This window comes from Fragaria vesca, linkage group LG3 (assembly GCF_000184155.1).
Source record: "Fragaria vesca subsp. vesca linkage group LG3, FraVesHawaii_1.0, whole genome shotgun sequence".
NCBI lineage: Eukaryota > Viridiplantae > Streptophyta > Magnoliopsida > Rosales > Rosaceae > Fragaria > Fragaria vesca.
In genome coordinates this window covers 5,122,417-5,145,713 of record NC_020493.1, presented here as the reverse complement: position 1 = coordinate 5,145,713, position 23,297 = coordinate 5,122,417, and the positions used below count along the sequence as shown (strand labels likewise).

At 38.2% G+C, this 23,297-nt stretch overlaps 4 protein-coding genes across 4 annotated transcripts; 1 reads left to right on the top strand and 3 right to left on the bottom strand.

Moving 5' to 3' along the window:
* Positions 1 to 206: 206 nt before the first annotated feature.
* On the bottom strand, positions 207 to 4,492 carry LOC101315412 (alpha-glucosidase-like). Its single transcript, XM_004293631.1, has 5 exons — positions 4,167 to 4,492; positions 2,563 to 3,227; positions 2,091 to 2,321; positions 1,274 to 1,920; positions 207 to 1,127 (listed from the first exon to the last, which is right to left on the bottom strand). The coding sequence occupies exons 1-5, from the start codon at positions 4,406 to 4,408 to the stop codon at positions 219 to 221; spliced, it is 2,694 nt and encodes an 897-aa protein (XP_004293679.1). The 5' UTR covers positions 4,409 to 4,492; the 3' UTR covers positions 207 to 218.
* Positions 4,493 to 5,187: 695 nt separating this feature from the next.
* On the bottom strand, positions 5,188 to 8,437 carry LOC101292103 (alpha-glucosidase-like). The gene is made up of 5 exons (XM_004295413.1): positions 8,193 to 8,437; positions 7,367 to 8,028; positions 7,043 to 7,273; positions 6,244 to 6,890; positions 5,188 to 6,128 (listed from the first exon to the last, which is right to left on the bottom strand). The coding sequence occupies exons 1-5, from the start codon at positions 8,435 to 8,437 to the stop codon at positions 5,283 to 5,285; spliced, it is 2,631 nt and encodes an 876-aa protein (XP_004295461.1). The 3' UTR covers positions 5,188 to 5,282.
* Positions 8,438 to 10,175: 1,738 nt separating this feature from the next.
* Positions 10,176 to 14,239, top strand: LOC101296548 (vacuolar protein sorting-associated protein 2 homolog 2-like). Its single transcript, XM_004293651.1, has 11 exons — positions 10,176 to 10,443; positions 10,730 to 10,774; positions 10,957 to 10,991; positions 11,078 to 11,128; positions 12,430 to 12,534; positions 12,619 to 12,690; positions 12,853 to 12,924; positions 13,085 to 13,165; positions 13,255 to 13,290; positions 13,391 to 13,476; positions 13,896 to 14,239. Exons 1-11 carry the CDS (start codon positions 10,404 to 10,406, stop codon positions 13,954 to 13,956), a joined length of 684 nt encoding a protein of 227 aa, XP_004293699.1. The 5' UTR covers positions 10,176 to 10,403; the 3' UTR covers positions 13,957 to 14,239.
* Positions 14,240 to 16,200: 1,961 nt separating this feature from the next.
* On the bottom strand, positions 16,201 to 17,825 carry LOC101291806 (cytochrome P450 716B1-like). Its single transcript, XM_004295412.1, has 3 exons — positions 16,886 to 17,825; positions 16,598 to 16,785; positions 16,201 to 16,497 (listed from the first exon to the last, which is right to left on the bottom strand). Exons 1-3 carry the CDS (start codon positions 17,823 to 17,825, stop codon positions 16,201 to 16,203), a joined length of 1,425 nt encoding a protein of 474 aa, XP_004295460.1.
* Positions 17,826 to 23,297: the final 5,472 nt, after the last annotated feature.

Genomic DNA, 23,297 nt, shown 5'->3' with positions numbered 1-23,297 from the left:
TCTGCTTTGAAAAAGAAAAAGGATATTCATATTGAATTGTAAACCTTCTGTATATCAGTTTGTCAAGATTGCATATAAAGTGAGATTGTCTAGTAAAGTTGGATATTCAATTCTCTTACCATTGCTGCCAAAACTTATTCTATCATGAAAAAAGTCTAATATTACAAGTCTCATATACATGTTTTGGAAGCCATAAATTTTTGTAACTAATAGTTCTCTTAAAGAGTGTCTTCACCGGTGTCATGCTTTAGCCTCAGCTCCAACTCAAACTCTTTTCCTATAAGAATGGAGACACTGGATATTTCTACCATGAAAAAACGCTTATCACTGTGAAAGTTGGCCTTGACAACCGACTTTCCTTTCAAATTTGTTCCTTCAGTAATGTTGACTGCAAACCCTTCTAATCCATCAACGTTTTCCAACCCAATGAGGGTAATTTTATCTATGATCCATTTTTGGCTCAATGCAAACCCTCCATTTTCAAGCATTGATCTCAAAAATACACTTCCATTTGCTGCTCCACAATAGAATTTCACTACACTCCACTTCCCTCCCTCTCCTCCCATTTCGACTTCCTCTCCATCATCCAAGAATACTTCTCCACTGCTCTCTCCGCTACTACTAATGACCACCAAAAGTTCGAATGCAGTCTTTCGAGCTGCTTGTGTTGTCAAGGCCTCTCCTTGCAAGGCCAGAATGTTTCCTTCACGGATATGTACATTGATATGATCAGGCGGTGCGTCTAATGTAACATACTCTCCGGAGTGTACACTAACTGATCTCGAGTAGTTAAAGAGATCAAACCAGTTTCCAGTAGGAAAATATGCATCAACTGAATTTGCTCCTTGCTGCAACACAGGTGACACCATTACACCTCTACCAATCAAGAACTGTGAACTGATGTCGTATGTATTGGTATCTTCAGGAAATGAGAAGAAAAGAGGCCTCGCTATGGGAGTCCCTTTTTTGTGTGCTTGATACATTGATGTGTAGAACAAGGGGAGCAACCTGTAACGGAGGCCTAGTACCTTCCTTGCTGATGCAGCCACTGAATCCCAAACATAGAGCTCTTGGCGGATCGTAAACTTCTCTGAATGATCTCTTGAAAAGGGGTAAAAGGCCCCTAGCTACATAAACAGATAAATAAGTTGGTAACACTGGAAATGCAAATATGAAGTGCCAACATTAATTTCAAGATTTGGGTAAATGAAGACAATGGTAGAATTTTTGTGGAAGTGTTCAAAGTTCAAAGGAAAGGCTCATGCTTAGTTACCTGAATCCATCTCCGGCAGAGTTCTTCAGTAGTATTCAAAGAGAAACCACATATATCAGCTCCAACCATTGGAACTCCAAAGATTCCAAAATTCAAAATGCCTGGAATTGTGTATGCCAAGTCACTCCATCTTGCTGCATTGTCTCCAGTCCAGTGTGCAGCGTACTTACCAGAGCTCACAAAGGTTGATCTGGTAAGTATAAATGGTCTCTTACCAGTAACATTGATCAACCCCTGATGTGTTGCTCTAGATTCCAAGAATCCATAAAGGTTATGCACATTATACTCTGTTAAATTACCAAAGTGTAGAGCTGATGCCGGAACAGTCTTACTAATGATCGGACGCTGGACTCCGGAATCATTAATTTTGTAAGGTGGATCATCAAGTGTGGAATTCAAAGTGGGTGGAGATGTTATAAAATTGGATACCTCATTCATATCAAGCCAGAGACCATCAAAAGGTAGTTGGTCTTGAAATAGTTTGATCTCATTAGCCCAAAATTGTTCACTTTGTGGATGTACAAAGTCAGGATAGTAAACATCACCAGGCCATACATTTCCCTGGTAAGGAATGCCATCACGTTTTATGTATATATCTGCTGCCTTCCCTCTGATGTAAGTTGCATAGCTCTCATTTATGCTAATACCTGTGGTAGAGAGATATTTAGCAATATCATTCGGTGCTACTAATGCATTATTTGTTGCCTTCAAACCTAATCTTAACAATTTAGATCGACAGTCTGATAACATAACATAGTAAACGTAATGAGAAGACAATTCACAAGCAGATGCAAGGAAAAATCAAAATGCGACATACCAGGGTCCAAGATGAGCACATATTTCTGGCCATTTTGGTGGAGGGTGTTTGTGAAGTTCTGCATCTTATCCAATGGAAAGTTGATGGGATCAAGAGTGAAATCCTTGTAAGCATCCATGTAGTCAATGTCAGTCCACATAACTTCAAGAGGGATCCTAGCATTTGCATAACCAGCAACCACTCCTTCAAGATCAGCAACATCCTTGTAACCATATCTACACTGGTGAAATCCTGGTAAAATATCGAAACAAATGGTAAGTAATTTACCCCCTTTGAGACACCAATGTTTCACTTTCACATCACACTCCAAAAATATTTGGTTCAGTTAACATCACTCTTCAGTCTTTTATAGTCTTACATTACTCATCAGTGTGACGATATAACCTACTACATTTGTCTGAAAAAATGAAAGAAAAACTATTATGACTTCTAATGAAATTTACAAGTTACCAAGATAGAATTCACTACTTACCAAAAGACCAGTAGGGCATGGGGGCAGGTCGGCCAATGAGCTCCGTGTACTGCTCCATCACCAATTCCGGCGTCGGACCGGAGAAGAAATACAAGTCAACAACTCCACCAATCACCTTATAAGTAACCCTGTCACCGCCATAATTTACATCCATGCCATTACTATTCAACAGTAACACTCCATGAGTAGCTCCCGCTGTAACTTTTCCATTGTCGCCGGACGGCGACCTGACGTCCATGTAGAAGGGGTGGGACCCATAGAGGTTGACGTCGGGGTTGGCGCTGCCAATGTCGGCAGTCCAGAGTGTGAGAGTCTGATTGGGTTGGAGTTTGAAGGAGGGTTTGGTGTGTTCTCCTAGGCCGTAGAGGGAGGACCGGGTTTCCGGGAGAGACGAGGAAAGCTGGATGTACTGGTCCTTGAAGACAAAGATAGAGGAAGGGTCGGAGGGGTTTGGGGTGGTGTCGAAAACGACTTCGGAGGAGGAGCGGCGGGTGACGGTGAAGCCGAAGGGGGTGGTGTTATGGAGGGTGAAAATGAAGTCGTTTTCGGAGATGGAATGGTGGGATGTTTGTGGAGTTTGGTGGGGGAGGATGTCTTGTGGGATTTCCCATCTTTGGTTATCCGAGTCTATTATTCGAATTCTTAGTCTTTCCTTGGTCTCATAGCTGTTGTTGATTATACAACATGTTGGTTAGTTTTAATTCGAAACATTCTTCGAGACATCACATGACACATTGCTATGTATTTAACAAATGAGAATCATTCATTATACAGTAATACAATAATGTTGCGAGAAACTTAGTCGTATTGATACTCTTTCATGCAATGTTGAATGTTCGTTGCTAACTTATATATTGGAAAAAGATTAGACGGAACAAACATTATTTGACTTGAAAATGTATAATATTGACCATTCATCCATACTACTAAAGAGTCTTCCCACTATAGTTTTAACATTTTTCTACAATTATTTCTCTCCCCACGTGTAGGGTGTTGGTATTTTTTTATTTTTATAACCTGTCAATCCATTAATAGCTAAAAAAAAAACATACAATACATAAAAACTCACTCTTTAAAGAACATGTTAAAATTAAGTCACTGTCTAAAAAACTTAAAAACCTTAATACAAATGTCTTAAAGAACACCGTAGTCCAAAATAACCAAATAACCTAACACTAGCGGTAAACGAACTGACAAAGTCAAGTTCAAATCTTAATTTAGTTTTTACAGAACCATGTAATGTGTAGTTATGCTAGTTATAAATAGCGTAAATTGTGAATTTTTTTTTTTTTTTTGTTACATTACTGTCGGAAGAAAACTGAAAGTTTACGATCACTTGCCATCCGCTGCCTACTTGTTGGTAGTTATTACTCTAATCTAGAATGCAAAATCTTCGAACGGACGGTTCAGATGTTTTCCATTGCTAAAGAAGATAAGACTTGTTCATATCAAGTCGTCTCTGTTCCAAGTGGTCAACCCCCAGAAAGCACTATTGATCAATCCACATCAAAGAGGAACTCTGGGCAATTTCAGAAAGAAACTACGTACATGAAGATGATTGATCTACTAAAGCTAATGTTAATGGATGCTTCATAGAGGCGTACCTGGCATAAAGCTTGAGATTTGGGATGTCAGGTCCATAGACCAAGGAGCTGTTGATCAGGCCAAGACTAGCTGTCACTGTCTTCCCAGAGGGATCAGAGTTCACAGACTCCACTCTATATCCATACCCAACTGGCTCTTCTGCAACAAAACACTCGAGCAGAGAAAAGAAGAAGAAGAACAATGGTACAAGATGATGAAACAATATTGCTTTTGGAGTATAGTTTGATCTGTGTCTTTCCATAGTTCTGTAACTTCTTCTAGCAGAGGTAATGTGATTGTACCCTTAAGCAAGGTTTTATACTGGATTTTGGATCAGGAGGAGTCCAAGGATATTAAGATAGAAATAAGAATATATAGCTTTCATATGTGGTGCCACAAAAACGTGATTGGCAATTTTCACATATGTCACTGCTTACCTACCAGTGGCTACCACTACCACTCTTTAGTCTAAGCTAGACGTTCTAGCTCAATATGTCTTGCCTCTTAAGGTAATCCATGATATAAGACTCGTTAATTTTACTTGGTTATCAAAGAACAAAGAAAAAGTGATGAAAAAGGCTTTGTTCGATCTGTTCTTGATTAACTGATGCTGCAAGTGAAACCCAGAAATGGAGTCCTGATGAGTTGTGTGTATCAATCATTGGAGAACAGAGGTGAAGTGTAATTGTTGCAAAATGCCAAAGTGTAGGCATCAAATTTTTGCTGAAAATGGTAGTATATTGTGTGGATATTGGGAGATGCTGTCTTCTGTCTTTTCTGGGATGGTCCAATCTAGCTTTCGATTTTGGCTTGAAGCAATTTTGTTTTTTTTCCTTCCAAATTTGCAAAAGGCTCCTCTAATTTGTTCATTTTTACATTTTTGAAAACTAAACTCAACCCTACTATTCAAGAAGTAATATCTCTGAGGCCTGCAGGCTAGTGGTTGCAGTCTTTAACCTGGATTAGTTCTGCCTGGAATAAGACTAAGGACTGACTTGCTACAAATATACAAGTAAATAAGACAAATAAGTTGTATAAACATAACATTCAAACACCCATTTTTTTTATTATTCAGAGAAAATCAAATATACTACAAGAATACAACTGATCATAGATATATTTTGGAACCTTAAAACTTAATTAAACAGTTGTGTATGCAACTGATCTCTACTAAAGAGTGTTTTCGTCACTGTCTGATTCGGCTTCAGCTCCAACTCAAACTCCTTTCCTATAGGAAGGGATACACTAGACTCTACCTTGGCATGATCTTTGTCCAACCCGAGGACGGTAATTTTATCAATGATCCAGCCTTGGCTTAGTGCAAAATCTCCATTTTCGACATTTGAGCTCAAAATTAGACTTCCATTTTGTGCTCGAGCAGAATGAAACCTCACGAAGCTCCACTTCCCTCCCTCTCCTCCCATTTCAAGCTCCTCTCCATCGTCCAAGAACACTTCTCCAGCACTCTCATTGCTACTACCAATGACCACCAAAAGTTCGAATGAAGTGTTTCGGGCTGCTTGTGTTGTCAAGGCCTCTCCTTGCAAGGCCAGAATGTTACCTTCGTGGACATGAACGTTGATATGATCAGGAGGTGCATCCAACGTAACATTCTTTCCAGTGTCTACACTTAATGATGTGTAGTTGAAAAGATCATACCAATTTCCTGCAGGAAAATATGCCTCAACTGAAGTTGCTCCTTGCTGTAACACAGGTGACACCATTACGCCTTTACCAATCAGAAACTGCGAACTGATGTCGTATGTATTGGTGTCTTCTGGAAATGAGAAGAATAGGGGCCTTGCAATTGGGGTCCCGTTCTTGTGTGCTTGATACATCGATGTGTAGTACAAGGGGAGCAGCCGGTAACGCAGCCCCAGCACCTTCTTTGCTGATGCAGCCACCGATTCCCAAACATAGAGCTCTTGCCGGATTGAATTCTTGTCCGAGTGATCTCTTGAAAAGGGGTAAAAGGCCCCTACCTGCATGTAGAATAGTTAATAAGTTAGTCACATATGATATGCAAGCAACATTTCAATAATGTGGTCAAAATTTTGCGCGAGTGTTCAAACTAAAGGCTTGTAATCAGTTAGTTACCTGAATCCAACGCCGGCAGAGTTCTTCATTAGTATCTCCAATAAAACCACATATATCAGCTCCAACCATTGGAACTCCAAAGAGGCCAAAATTCAAAATCCCCGGAATTGAGTATGCCAAGTCATTCCATCTTGCACCATTGTCTCCAGTCCAATGTGCTGCGTACTTACCAGAGCTTACAAAAGTTGATCTCGAGAGAACAAACGGTCTCTTACCAGTGACATTGGTCAAGGCCTTGTTTGTTGCTTTGGCTTGTAACATCCCATATAGGTTATGAACATTGTACTCTGTAACATTACCATAGTGAAGAGCTGATCCTGGAATAGTCTTACTGAGGATCGGACGGTGGCCGCCAGAATCGTTGATCTTGTACGGTGGGTCATCAAGTGTAGAATTAGGAGTCGGAGCAGAAGTTTGGAAATTTGAGACTTCATTCATATCAATCCAAAGGCCATCAACAGGTAGCTGGTCTATAAATAGTTTGATCTCATTCTCCCAATACGGTTCACTTTGTGGATGAACAAAATCAGGAAAGTAAACATCACCAGGCCATACATTTCCCTGGTAAGGAATGCCATCACGTTTTATGTATATATCTGCTTCCTTCCCTCTGGTGTAGGATCCATAGCTGTCATTAATACTAATACCTGTATAAGTGGAACCATATAATCAATCATTTGGTGTCACGAGAGAATCTTTGTCTAAACGTTAATGGTTAAAATTGACAATCTAATAACATATAACAAGAGAATTTTCAAATATTTAATGTTAAGAAAAAAGTAACAATGATATCACATACCGGGATCCAAAATGACCACGTATTTCTGACCATTTTGGTGAAGGGTGTTGGTAAAGTTCTGCATCTTGTCTAGTGGAAAGTTGACGGGATCAAGAGTGAAATCTTTGTAGGCATCCATGTAGTCGATGTCTGTCCACATAACATCAAGAGGGATACTAGCGTTTGCATAACCAGCAACCACCCCCTCAAGGTCAGAAACATTCTTGTAACCATATTTACACTGGTGGAATCCTTCAATAGAGAAAGCAAAATCAAAGTAAATGGCAATTATGAAATAACAGAAATTGAGAGTTACATTTCACCAAAGAAGAATTTACAACTTACCGAAAGACCAATATGGCATCGGGGCGGGTCGACCAATGAGCTCCGTATACTGGTCCATCACCGATTCGGGTGTCGGACCCGCAAAGAAATACAAGTCCACAACTCCGCCAATCACATTATAAGTGACCCTGTCCCCGGTGTAATTTACATCCATGCCATTGCTATTCAGAAGCAGCACGCCGTGAGTGGTTCCCGCCTTGACCCTGCCATCACCGGACGGCGACCTGACGTCCATGTAGAAGGGGTGGGAGCCATACAGATTGAGGTCGGGATTGACGCTGGCGATGTCGGCGGCCCAGAGTGTTAGCATCTGATTGGCTAGGATCTTGAAGGTGCTCTTGGTGTGTTCTCCTAGGCCGTACAGGGATGACCTGTTGTTGGGGAGGGAGGAAGAGAGCTGGATGTATTGGTCTTTGAAGATGAAGGTGGTGTTGGGGTCGGAGGGGTTCGGGGTGGTGTCGAAAACGGTGTCGTTGGTGGAGCGGCGGGTGATGGTGAATCCGAATGGGGTGGTATTGCGGAGGGTAAAAACGAGGTCGTTGTCGGTGACGGAAAAGTTTTGTGAAGTTTGGTTTTGGCGGGGGATGATTTCTTGTGGGATCTCCCATCTTTGTTGGGTTGAGTCTGTTATTCGAACTCTCAAGCGGTCTTTTGTCTCATAGCTGTTCAATATAACATTTGGAATATTAGTATTATAACATATATGACATATCTAAGCGGACGATATCACTTTCCCTGCTTTAGAGGCTGCGACGGCAGCGTTTGTGGCGGAGATATAACAAAATATATCTTACAAAATTGTGGAGGTGTATATGTAGGTGCATACCTGACATAGAGGGTGAGATTTGAGATGTCAGGTCCATAAACTGAGGAGCTGTTGATGAGGCCAAGGTTAACCGTCAATGTCTTTCCGGAGGAATCAGAACTATTTACAGACTGGACTTTATATCCATAGCCAACTAACTCTTGTGCAAATAAGCAATCAAGAGAGAAGAAAACATAGAAGAAGAAGACTGGTAGAAGATGATGGAATGTGGCCTTTGCTGTGTGTTTTGATCGGTTTCTTTCCATTTGATCCTGTTGGAAATGGGTTTTGGATTGGGAGGAGTTTGATGGATGATGAGACAGAAATGGGATTATATAGAGCTCTAAGCAGACGTACGTGGTGCCACGCATGAAGGTGATTAGCATATGTCATGGCTTAATTAGCTACCATTCTAGCTAGCTCTAGTAAAACATTTTAGGTAAAGCTAAATCTTAGGAAAGGAAATAAACATAATTAATAGTATTAAACTTGATACCAATCTTGAAAAGTTTATCCAAAAGAGAAAACGTTTTATCCAAAAGCTGCATTGATTGGTTCTCTTTGGATAATCGTATGTTAACAACGATTAATTCTTGTTATCAAACGGAGTTCGTGGGTGGAAATAAATGTTTGTTAATGATATTAAACTTGTTACCAAAATCATTATTAAGAATAAGTTTTTTCGAATTACCGTATGTGATTGAGTTTATAAGAGCCTATATTTGTGGTCAAGTATTGTGCCAAAAAATTTGTTGAATTATGTAGTGCAAAAGCTCACACTTATGAAGGACATGACTCACATGATTATGCCACAAACCAAATAGTAATGGGTTGTATCCAAAGTTTTTGATCTTACAATCTTCTTTTCCCATTTCATAATGAAATTCACTCTTAAATTTTATTTATATCTATAAAGAGAATACCAAAATAGGAAACATGAATGCGGCTTGCCCTCCCTTTCCATATTATCGTGGAGGTTCCTACAATCTTGTTGCTTAGGTGCTTGTCAAGATGGCCGATGTTGATATTAGCCAGAAACTGAAACTGGTGATTCGATCTTGTCGCCGGTTTAATCCCTAAATTTTGTGTTCTAAAGCTATGAAGATGCATGTTGGTATGCCGATCAAGTTGGATACCCGGCCCTCAGGAATTCTGATGACTGAAATGGCGACCAGGCTGACATGGTTGCTTTTTTCGGTGGCAGAGTGGATGTCTGGGAGGCTGCCTCTGCAGCTAGCCTTCGATCGGCCTTCATGGGCCTTCTATGCAACTATATTTTTTGCTGATGGGCTTAGGCTTGAGCTCATTAACAGAGGGACATGACTATGGACATAAGTCTTGCATGAGACTGGCTTTAAAATTGGGTTAGGTTTTTTTTTTTTTTTTTTTTTTGGATAAAAAATTGGGTAGGTTATACTTATATTTTCTAGCCTACAGACTATGATATTGTTCATATATAGGAGTAAGCTTGCCAATGAAAAAAATCTTATCATTATTAATTGATTTCGAAAAACATACACAAATAATACGTACGGTAATATCTCAATGAGCATTCCACAAAATATATATATAAACTGAGCGGTATATAACCACTAGGGATAGTGAGACGATAGAATGACTAATTTGGAACCCCTAAGTTTAGAGCTCACCATGGCCAACCGATGGTGAGACTATGTGCCTGTTTGCGTTCCTGTCCCATGACGATGCAGTAAAATAGTCTGACAATTGTTGAGATATCCTGCATGGGTATGTATTACCTAATCTAACCACTAACCCCCCAATAAAAATTAAAAATAAAAACTAAGCGGTATACACATATTTGACTCGTATCTTACACTGCATCAGTGTAGACACTGCAACATATTTATTTCACAATCAAATTATTACTTTATAATATATATATCTTTGAAGCTAAGCTAGCTAGCAGCGTTGAGGATCCATCACTATTGGAAAAGCTAGGGCGACCAGATTATCCGAATAAATGTATTCAAGATTTCAAGGAAGCCCAATCCAGTCATGGCCGAACTCATAACGGCTAGTTGGAAATTCTGCCGTTTTTGGCACGTGCGAACCTGAAACAAAGCAGCACACTCAACACAACTCACACTCGCACTAACCTATCTGTGTCTCTTCCCTTTGGAAGAAGAAGCTGTCAGCACAAGAATAGAAGTCACTGGTTTTTGTCTCCCCAGACTGAAAGCTATTCAAGTTTTGAAGAGATTCTCTGTCACCATGAACTTGAACATCTTCAAGAAGAAGACCTCCCCCAAAGGTTCAATCTTTTCCTTCTCTTTAGGGTTTCCTGCATTTGGGGCTTGTTCTAATTTTACTGTATAGGTTGAGAAACTGAATGGGTTTCTTTCAATTGTTAAAGGGTACGATTTGATAGTGAAAAGTTTGTATCTTTAGTGATTTTAATCAGGACCCAATGTTTAGAGGTTGTTTTTGTTCTCAAATTGAGTTGTAATGTTAAAGATTGCCCTGATTTGAAGCTTTCTGGGTTACCTGTTTGATGAATTGTGAATGAGATTGTTGAATTGGTTGTTTGTTTTGAATAGAGGCTCTGAGGTCCAGCAAAAGAGACATGGCTGTTGCTACCAGAGGTATGTGTATGCTCTATAGCGTTGAGTGCATTCTTTGATGGTGAAAAGTTCATTCTTTTTGTGATATTGTAACAAATAAAGAATCATTAATCCGCATTTTGACATTGTGCTGCTTACTGCTACAGTATCTTGGGTTTGACCTTATTATATGTATTTGTGATTTCAACCATCTTTCTTTGCAGGCATTGAACGTGAGATTTCATCTCTTCAATTGGAGGTATGTGTTACCATTCCTGGAACCCTTTCTGATTGATTATATCCTCAGGTCCTTTTTCAATTGTTCTGATTGGTTGCGCATTTCAGGAAAAGAAATTGGTGGCAGAGATCAAGAAAACAGCTAAAACTGGAAATGAGGCAAGTTTACTTATCTAGTTATCTTCTTAGATATCTCTCCTGTTATATTGTTATGTGCATAAGCTATTACCATGGTCAAATGCAATGAAAGGATATGATAATGTTCTGCAACATAGAAAGAGTTAATGGCACGGTACCTAATAGTGGCAGTGGACACAGACCTTTTTAGTGTTTTGGTAAGGGGTTTAGGTTTTTGATATGCTTTACTTTACAGCAAAGAGAAGGTATTATGTTCTACTAGTGAGATTCACTATTGGCATGCATACAAGTGATATCACATGAGTGGGGAGAGTCAGCAGTTATAGAAAAATCTTATTTAGCAAGAAGAAGGAAAATGAACTCTTAAGATTACATCATAACTGATATACAACTTTGCTTTTTTTATTTCTTTCTGCTTTAATGATTTCATGTATAGAGATTTAGCTTACCATGTTTATTAAATTGCAATTTTCTTCTATTGGAACCACCAGTTGTGAAAATGATTAGATGCACATAGGGAAGTCATGTCATGTTTCATTTAAAGTATTAGTGATATTTAGAAGATGAAAATGAGCCGGTTACGCGACAAGGAAGAGCCTTGTTTCTTAGTGTGTGAGTGAATGATTCTTCAGATATTATAGAAACATAGGAGGAAGTTACAAATACCATTACTGTTCACCCTTCTAGTCATGTCATATTTCATATAAAGTATTAGTGGGATTTAGAAGATGAAAATGAGCTGGTTACTGCACCACGAAGCCTGTTTGTTAGTATGGGAGTATGTGATCTTCAGATATTTTGGAAACATAGGAGGACGTAACATATTCCATTACTGATAGGTTACTGAGTAGACTTATTTTCTACTGGTAATGTCTTGAAATTCAGTTACTTACATGATGGTGCTCTTAAAAACAAATAGACTATAGAAGATATACAAAAGAGGACTCCAAAGGTATAAGTTATGCTGGACTACATTCTCTGTGGTATTGATGGATGATTCTTACATTCACATACTGTTTGGTTTATGTATCAAGTATAACGGAATTATATAGGGTAATGTATTGAAATTCAGTAACTTGCAAGATGGTGGTCCTTAAAAAAATAGACTGTAGAAGATGTGAAAGAGAACTCCAAATGTCTGGACAACATTCTCTGTGGTATTGATGGATAAGTCTTACATTCACATACTGTTTGGCCATATTGTTTGGTTTATGTATCAAGTATAACAAAACTATATTTAGGGTTTCAATCATGAAGTTGAAGCTAATTAGTTTGGTCATACTATTCTTTATTGAAATGAGATTTGTATATGCTCTATCCAGGCTGCCACAAAAATCTTGGCTCGCCAACTTGTTAGGTTACGCCAACAGATTACCAACTTGCAAGGAAGCCGTGCCCAAATAAGAGGCGTAGCTACTCATACTCAGGTCGCCATCTTATGCTTTGAAATTCAGTTGAAAGATTATGATAGTATATGCTGGGCAGCTTATTGACTGTTGGTCTATTTACAGGCATTATATGCAAGCACTTCAATTTCCACAGGCATGAAAGGCGCAACAAAAGCAATGGTGGCAATGAATAAGGTATGCATTTGAAGAGGCAATTTTAATTGACAAGTGTTGGTCAACTCTACTATTTATTAGTACATTATCAGTAATAGACCTGTATAGCCATCAAATTTCTTAATTCCATCATGGTCCTTGATTGATAAAGTGTTTCTTATCGTTATCTGTTTCTCATTTCAGGAAATGCAACCTGCAAAACAAATTAAAGTGATCAGAGAGTTCCAGAAGCAGTCTGCACAAATGGACATGACGGTAATACTAAAGGGTTTTTCAGAATAATTTCCATGTCATAAATTTTCATATTCATTATTCGCATGCTGGTTTTGTTCAAATGAACACTTAAAATACAAACTAAGAACAAGGATTAGTAATGATCTCATCAAATGTTTACTCATATTGTTCTCTGGCGCAGATTGAAATGATGTCAGAGTCCATTGATGAGACCTTAGACAAAGATGAGGCTGAAGAGGAAACAGAGGAACTCACTAACCAGGTAAATTATTGGCAGCCTGATTGTACTTTTGTTTTCTTGTATAGGTTGACACCCCCCTTATCTCATTAATTGCACGTTTCATTTCTCAGGTTCTCGATGAGATTGGTGTTGATATCGCATCCCAGGTTGGTGTGATTAAGATAGTTCCCATGAGTTTTCTGGGTTATTGTTTTTATCCTTATAAACCAACTATATTATAATTCTGGTTCTTGTTGTTCTCAACAGTTATCTTCAGCTCCAAAAGGCAAGATTGGATCAAGAAATGGTGAAAATGTTGCACCAAGGAATGCTGCAAATGTTGTTCCCAAGAGGTACGTGCACGATAAAAAGTTTATGGAATTGTCTTATTACTAATACTAACTATTGAGAAACTAGCAATAACCAATGAGTTTTCCTTATTTAACCCATGAACCTCTGGCGTGATCAGCATTGACTTTAATCTGTCCAGTATTGAAAATCATGAATATATGATACTTTGCCACAATAAACTAGAATTCTTTGAGTTTTGAGGATAATTTAAGAACGATTGCTCATGAAGCATGTCATTTGTTTCTTTCATGGAAAGGGATAATTGAGTCGGGTACGCTTAACTTTTTCTTCTGTTGTGATAAAGTCCGTGAAGAACCTTGATCAAGTTTTCTACAAAGAACTTCTCTAGTTTATATATGAACTTCTTTCATCCTTTAGTTTACTACTGTATTGGTAACTAATATATTTTAACTGTATGCAGTTCTGAATCTCCTGATGTTGAGGATCTTGAGAAGAGATTGGCCTCTCTGCGACGCATATGATCAATCTTTTAAGACTTTGGCACATCCTAGTACGTCTGTTCATGTAAATTTGTCAAATTATAGATCAAATAACATAAAGAAGAGTATTGTAATAGTAGGGTTCATGGATCTTGTTTTTAGTACTTTGAAGAGTATGTCTTTTAGTAAACCCAGTCATGGATCTTGTTTTTAGTACTTTGAAGAGTCTGTCTTTTAGTAAACCCAGTTAGTAGAGCTTGTGGACATGATGCTATTTTAATAAGTTAATATTACTAATTAGTTGAAACATAATCCTAGTAACAAAGTTGTTTGTTGTTATTTGGGAATCTGCTCCTACCTTTGCCTTTTAGTAAACCCGGTTAGTAGAGCTTGTGGACATGATGCTATTTTAATAAGTTAATATTACTAGGAAGACGGAAACTCTTCTAGTGAGGACCCTTAAGTTAAGGACTTGCTGAGGACTTTTCAACTTATCCTACTTTTCGATCTTATATTTACATCTTGACCGTTTAGTTTATAAGTATTTATGAGTAGATAATTTCTTCAAATTTTCAGCTATATCGAAAATTGTTAAGACATTCATAAGTGTGATTTATCAATTATGAACTTGAACGGTTCATATTTGACATATTTGGTTCGTCCATTAATTTGATCTAGTCTGTTATCTTAACGAACACAAATTTGGGTGAAAATTTGTAGAAATGATCTACTCATATAAACCTAAAAACTGAACTGATAAGATGTCAAAATGTGATCGAAAATTGGGTCTTTTAAACCATAAACCGAAAAATCCTCACCAAGTCCTCAACTTAAGGGTCCTCACTAGAATGGCTCCCAAGACGGAAGCCCTTCTAGTGAGACATAATTGTTGAAAATTGGGTCTTTTAAACCATAAACCGAAAAGTCCTCACCAAGTCCTCAACTTAAGGGTCCTCACTAGAATGGCCCCAAGACGAAAACCCTTCTAGTGAGACGTAATTAGTTGAAACATAATCCTAGTAACAAAGTTGTTTGTTGTTATTTGGGAATCTGCTCCTACCTTTTTCTTGTATGAAGTTATTAACTATACATTTTGAGGGATTATTCTGTACGATCTCCGAAAATAGCTTTTGCAGAAATTCTGTAACCGTAAGTTACTTAAAGGCATAAAAACACAAAAACTTTTAGCTTGAACTTCTTTGGTCCCTTTGGAGATGAGGATTTGATCTCCGAAAATAGCTTTCACAGAATTTCTGCAAGCACCAAGTTCCTTATAGGCATTAAAACACAAAACTTTTAGCTTGGAACCTCTTTGGTCCCTTTGGAGATGAGGACCACTTAGATTATCAGAGAAGGAATTGAGGGGAAATGTAGGTGGTTTCTTTATGCAGGCAGGATTATAGCGACCTGAAAACATGAAATTTGTACAACGAAACTTCTTTCATTAATAACCCAAAATAAATCACCAAATTCTTTAGTACACAGTTTCTTCTGTGTCTTGAATTCGGGAGATGACTTATTGAACTAGAAAAAGCTGTATTGAGGGTTCTTATTGTGATAATCACTAAAAACATTAAAACAGAACACAGTTTCTTCTGTTTCTCATTTTGATGTTTGAGGAAGGTTTTCCTAGGCTTTGTCCTCTAGTGTCATCACAAAAACATAAACAAAAATAATCACCTATTTCCTTTATGTTAGTCTTTATATGTGCAGGATATACCCACCCAAAAATATATATATATAAAATATATGTGCAGGATTATAGTGTTGATTCCCCATGTCCAAACTGTGAATAATTGGGGTGGCACCATATTTGTTCTTTTTCTGTTTTAAGCTCATCTCCTATATTGAAAATATCAGATGATCTTTATATGAGCTGACAGTCAACCTTAGCAGGCCAATATCAGCAAACCAAATTTAGCAACTAGCCAACCACAATTATTAGGAAATATATGATGTTTTAGGACTAGATTGTGAGTTTGTTCCAGATAGAGTTTTGGAACAGCTCTGAGGGACTAAATAGTAAGTTTCAGTTGAAGATACAATAATACTGTATCCATAAATAGCTTGTTCGCTTTTCTAGTTATGAGATTTTGTTCTAAGATTCAATAAAATTTCAGTGCAGGAAGAATAAACTTAGAAAAAGGGTGTTGTATAATTTGCTTACGAGGTAATCACATGATATTGCAATTTCATTACTACAGCAAAAAAAAAAAAAAAAAAAAAAAAAAAACTTAAGTTTTAATTCTCTTTGGTGTCTCCAACCAAACAGAGAAAATTTGATGCCTAGTGACATGTAAGGCGAATAGGAAGTCCTTTTTCTGGTGTCGGCATCATATCACCTGTGATCTTTTCTTTGGGAAATACCACTTCCCACTTGAACCTCTTGACCACATTGTGCACAAAAGTGAGAATGGCCAGTCGAGCATACTCTTTTCCAGGGCACATTCTTGGTCCTCCTCCAAATGGAACAAATGTATACGGTGGGAATGCACTCACGTCATCGTATCTCGAGGGGTCAAACTTTTCTGGGTTGGGGAAGTAATCCGGGTTCATGTTTGTTGTGCTAACAGTCCAATATACCTGCAACAAAACAGAGACTTAGTTAGCTACTTGAGTCCTCTAATGGAGGTTATGAACAAACTTTAAAAGTATGTGTGTGTGTGCGCGTGTATGTAAGTACCTTCCAGCCCTTAGGAATGGTGTAACCGGCATATTCGAAATCGGTCAGAGCCTCTCGGAATGTTCCCTGTAGTGGTGGAGTGAACCTCATCACCTCATATATGACATTCCAGGAGTACTTCATCTTATTCAAGTCATCCCATTCCAAGAGTTGTCCTGGCGTCTTTGACTCAGCAATCTCCATTTGTTCTGTTTTCATAATCACAACACAAAACCCCAATAAGCATATCATTACAAATTTTTTTTATCAGTTTGATGAATTGGGTTATGAAGTTGTGAAGGGAATTACCTGCTAGGACCTTGGCATAGATGTCAGGCCTTTCTCCCACATATTTCATGAAGAAAGTCATAGCTGTAGCCACAGTACTGTACCCAGCAGTCAACAAACCCATCATCTTATCTGCAATCTCAGCCTCAGGCATGTGTTGCCCAGATGGATCACTTGCCACAATCATATGTGTCAGAATATCCATCATAGGTGCTCCTGATGCCATTGCAGCCTTCTTCTCCTGGATCACAGTCTTCAACTCCTTCCTGATTGCATCAGCTGCTTTTGTTGCCCTGTGGAAAATGGTTCCTGGGAAGTTCACAATAAGTGAGTGCATCCCCACAGTCACATCATCAAAGTTCTCCACCAGCCTAGCAATCCTCTCCGGCTCATCAATCCCCAAGAAGAATCTGCAGGCAAGACTAAGAGTCAAAGTCTTGGCCAAAGGGTAGGCCAAGACCTGGTTCTTGCCTTCCCAGTACACCTTCATCTGTTCTTGGGTGATTGAGTCCATCTTCCCCAAGTACCTCATCAATGCTTCTGGCTTAAGGAACCCCGGTGATCTTAGTACTTTCGACTCTTCATCGCGAGCAATCTGTTTCGGAGCAGCAGCAGGAGTAGCAGCCTTGTACGACCTGAACATCTTCTGCATAGAGTGTGGACGGAATGCTGTGAAGTACTTCTGCTCATTGCTGAAGAGAAACTTGTGGCCATTAGGTCCACAAATGACAGCAGTTTTCTCCCCGAGAATCTTTGTCTTGAAGATGTCAGGGGAGTACCTCTTCATCCTCTTGAACACAAAGTTTTCAGGCTTTCCAAAAAGAAACTCGAGAGTCTCTCCCACAATAGGCCACCCCATGCTGCCTGGTGGGAGGTTCTTGCCATCTTCGGATTTGAGTGCAAAGAGGGCAAAGGCGAAAAGAGCAGCTCCTAAAGATAGAACAAGGTAAAGGGTCTCCATGGCTGGTGCTCAAATGAGATTTAGTTGCTAGCTGAAACTGAGAACTGCAGTGATGCTTAGGCAGCTTGGTAGAGGGGGGTTTATAAAGGGTTAAAATCCCAGATGGTAGCACGCCAGGATTTAAAGTCGTCAATGTTGAATTTTCAGAAGTGGAAAGTAGTTTTCTCTCAAATTATTACATCAAGTTGCAAATACCATGGTTTGGCTCGAATATTTACTGCTCTCGAAATATTATTCATAAATTTTTCACTGAAATGTTGCAATATAATCTGAAAATCAGTTAAACTTGTTATGGTAGTTTACTGAGTTTTGATATTTACCGAGAGATGATGACCTGCTCCAACATTAGATGATGCCAAGGCTTGTCTTCATCTCGTTCGAAGGGGTGTGATTCTCCACTCTCATTCTCCCCACCAACCAAAGTCACAAGTCACTGCTGGTCATTAGTTCAAAGAAAATGTCTGTGGGCTATTCTCCAAACATGTGCTGCCAAATTATTCTACCTTTTCATTGTGGTAAACTCAGGGTCATGATGTTACCAAGAAACTTAAAGATTAAGACCATGATCGTGATGAGTTGTGCCAATTTATGGAATCCACCAGTAAAGGACATAAAATCAAAAAAAAAACTAATTACTCATTTTGTTCAGTATATCTAACTATCTAATCCCATGCCTTGGTACCACCTCATGCTTTCCCAATTCCCATACCGAGGACTAGGCACACCGAAAGTTTAGGCCAACCGAGGTTTAGATAGAGACGAACCTCTTTGAACTCTGTAACCAAATTGTGGCTACTAAAGTCAGCTACACCGAAAGAGCTTGGGTACCAAAGCTATGCATATGATGATGAGTTAATCGACTTGTATTGAAGTGCACGAACACCTGTCCTCAAATGACATGAACTGATGTAACAAAGGGAAAACAAAATCCAACACTGGTATTGAGACTTGACACTCTAGTCTCTAGATCTCCGGGTTAGAGATAGGATTAGGAGATCGATCTTGATTCTCCTCGCATTTCTATAATCGATGAGAAGCTTTCTAGTCGCCTTCTATATAGACTTCTGCAGAGAAACCATTTGCAAGAGAAAGAGAAAGGCCTTCATGAAGAACTACGTACCGTTATATTTGAAGTACTTTCGCATCTTTTTTTTTTTTTGGTCTGAAAGATGAGTAAGAGAGGAATGACCCCCTAACACTCTTATGTATTAGAAAAGAAAAAAAGAAACATCAAGAGAGGGGGATTAGACTAAAACCTCTCATAACAAAATAATAACGAAACAAAACTATGAAAACCGAAATTAGGGAAGACCCATAAGGTCACTACTACAATATGACAAAATAAAAGGAGGAGGTGAATCCCACCAAACCAGCTGTGTTAAGTACTGTCACATCTTCCATCGTGTTTATTGTACAAATAAAGAATGCTCGTCTTGTCAAACATGCATAACTCAATAAAAGGTATAAAACAACGGAGGAATCCACTTCCAACCGTATTATCAATCTCGGACGTCGGATCCATGCTAACTCGATAAATGTGCCATAACGCACATATATTGTCTAGTTAAATATTTATCTGTTACCTTGTTTGTGAAAATTGTTTTCAATCTTATGATAAAAGGATAATAAAAAAATGTATATAATAGTGTCATATTTCTATCTCTATCGTATCCCATGGAGATAACAATTAATATAATACATCACATTCTTTTTTTCACTTTTATTTTCCATTTTCCGATGCTCCAAAACTTTTGCATATGGTGGTGTCAAGTGTTAACTTGTACTCTCGCAAATCTTTTCATGCATGAGTCAGATTTGGTAGTTTCCAACTCTCTATACAGTAAATCCTATGAGAGTACGCAGTCGGAGGCTTTGAGCCATGAAATTCATCATATGTTACACGAATAACACGATGAACATACATACTCCATCTGTTATAAAACAAACTATTTATATGTACGTACGTATAACTATAATAATTAAGAAAGCAAAAGCATGCATTATTACCTAGGTCGCTACACTAACCAACCCATAAATTCTTTTTCTACATTGCAACAATATTTGATATATATATATTATTGTGTTCCTTTTCTTTGTAATGATATGATATACATGTCCCCATTAATTAGCATGTTGCATGTGCAAACTTTTTTCGAGTTTATAAAACAAGGGAGCCCTTTTAGTGAGGACCCTTAAGTTGAGGACTTGTTGAGGACTTTTCGGCTTATCCTACCTTTCGATCTTATATCTACATCTTGACCGTTTAGTTTATAAGTATTTTTAAGTAGATCATTTCTCCAAATTTTCAGTTATATTGAAACTTGTTAAGGCATTCGTAAGTGTGATTTATCAATTATGAACTTGAACGGTTCATATTTGACAGATTTGGTTCTCCATTAATTTGATCTAGTTTGTTATCTTAACGAACACCAATTTGGCTGAAAATTGGTAAAAATGATCTACTCATATAAACCTAAAAACTGAACAGATGAGATGTCAAAATGTGATCGAAAAATGGATCTTTTAAACCATAAACCAAAAAATCTTCAACCAATTCTCAACTTAAGAGTTCTCACTAGGAAGACTCCCTGTAAAACAAAAGGAAAAACTAACTTAGCTAAATTTGGTGAGCTTGATATATTATACATGGTTTGGCTGCTGTACCGAATAGTATTAGCATTCCTATCGTTAAGAAGGGAGAGGTTCAGCAAAGGGGTCCAACAAGAGGCACAGGTCTATGCAAATTCTGCATGTGTTTCCAATGCTATGCTCTCGACACAACATAATTTTCCTATTATACAGTCAAAGTTTGCCACCTTAATATTTTAGTAGTTTTAGTTACACATATTCTCAACCCTTGTGGACGTGAAGAAGCTAGCTAGCTAGGGTTTTTTCATATATTAAAGTCAGATCCATCAAAGTCTCTTCGAGCAAACTACGAAATTAAGACGTAATTCGTAAATATATAAACGTCTTGGACCGGGAGTTTGATATGCAATTGTGCCCCGCACAATATGATAGGAAAAACTCACTTCAATTTTTTCAGAGTCGCATGCAGAGATGGACTCAAATAGATTAATGAAACACATGATTATGTGACTGATCGACATGTGCAAATTCATTGTTAATTAACTCAGGAATAAGCAAGCAACAAATTAGCTAGTTAGTTACGTTATTATATTGAACTCTAGCTAAATGTGCATACTGGTTTACTAGTGGCATATCCCTTATATATATTCCCAACCATACACACATTCAGAAACACAAACCAATCATAACTTTTCCAGAGAAACAAAATATCAAATTAACCTGCTGGAAATGGCAATTCTAAGGCTTTCGCAGCTCTTACTCCTTCCTATTCTTCTCTCCATTTCTTGTACACAGCCTCAGCTTCATCCTCAGCTCCTGATGAGAACTTTGTTTCTTGTCTTCTAAGCCATATGCTCTCCCTTCTCACCCAATCAGTCCAGCAATTTATACTCCCAACAACGCTTCTTAGTACACTCCTCCGTTTTGGCCGGAATCCTACATCTGAAACCTCCGTTTCAACAAATCATACACCCTAAAACCTTACCTTATCAAGTTATCATCATCACCGCATTGCATGTATCTCATCATGTACGTGCAACAAGCAATCCTTTGTGCTCAAAAGCACAACTTACAGATGAAAATTAGAAACGGAGGTTTAGTTAAACAACTATTTGTGAAGACTTAATTAGGAACAAGAATTAAATTTAGTTTACCCCTATGAGGTTTGAGAGTAACTTCATGTTAATCCCTATACTTTCAATTTCATCAGTTTACCCCTCAAACTTTTGAATTTTCCTCAAGCGTGACCAAATGTCATATATTCTGTCCAAATCAGACGTTAACTGCTGATAATTTTAACCTTAATTGTGAGGCCAGTATCTAGAATTTGGGCAAATTGGACATTATATGTCCAAATCGGACCTTAACTGCTGATAATTAAAGGTCAATTCAAACAAAATATGAGAATTTGAGCACGGCAGACAGGGGTAAACTGAAAAAAATAAAAGTGTAGGGACTAACATGAAGTCACCCCCAAACCACAAGGGGGTAAACACTACCAGGACAAGCACTTTAGCCGACGAAAATTTTTCGTCGGCCTGTTATCTTAATTCGTCGGCTAAGATCTTAGCCGACGAAGGCTCGTCGGCTATAGTGTCGTCGGGAAAAGCTCGTCGGTGATGACTTTAGCCGACAAAATTTTTTTTTCGTCGGCTATAGTCCCACAGTTAGCCGACGAAAAACATGTCGTCGGTTTTTTCCCAGACTTTAGCCGACGAAAAAATTAATATATTCGTCGGCTAAAGTGTGTAATAAATAATTAAAAAATAACTATAGCCGACGAAATTTACTATATTTCGTCGGCTAAACCTTATAAAAATTTAAAAAAATAACTATAGCCGACGAAATTTACTATATTTCGTCGGCTAAACCTTATAAAAATTTAAAAAATAACTATAGCCGACGAAATTTACTATATTTCGTCGACTAAACCTTATAAAAAATTTAAAAAATAACTATAGCCGACGAAATATACTATATTTCGTCGGCTAAACCTTATAAAAAATTAAAAAAATAACTATAACCGACGAAACATGCCATAATTCGTCGGCTAAACCTTATAAAAAAAATTAAAAAATACTATAGCCGACGAATATAGTGTTTAAATATCGTCGGCTAAAGTTGCTGGGTTTTGAAAAAAAAACTACAGAAACTTTCGGCCACCTCCAATCACGACCAAAATTTGACAGAATATTCGTCTCAACATTTCGAACAACTTTCTAGAAGAAATCGAAGCTCAATTCTAAGCCTAAACAGGTCAATCGACTCAAAATATAAAAATCCCCAATTTTAAACCCTAAAAACTTCAAATCTTCGATTCTCTTCACACACACCGAATCGAGCTACCAAATTCTAGGGGAATGTAGTACTAATCAAACTCAACTTATCCATATATAGAACTCACCAAATGGTGACCTAAGGAAGGAGAAATTTGATCGACACCGAATCCGAACCGGCGGAGTTTTGGAGCTCAATTTATCCCTCATGGCGGCGCCACTCGATGCACCACCTATCCAGCAATGAAGTAGAGACGACGGCGAAGCTTTTGGGACTAGTGTGACGGTCTCCGGTGGCTTGACGGCGGAGCTAGGCCGAGAAGAAAATCTGGCAGATAATAGACTTCTTACCATCCATCTTCGCCTATATAAAGAACTTTAGCCGACGAAAATAAAGAATTTCGTCGGCTAAACTCTTTTGAAAATTTTGGTTGACCGCCAAAAAAATTTTGGTTGTAAAATTTTGAAAATTTTTCGACTTTAGCCGACGACTTTTCATATATTTTCGTCGGCTAAAGTCCTTTGAAAATTTTCCTCCAACTTTGGTTTACCGCCTAAAAAATTTTGAAATTTTTTGACCTTAGCCGACGACTTTTCATATATTTTC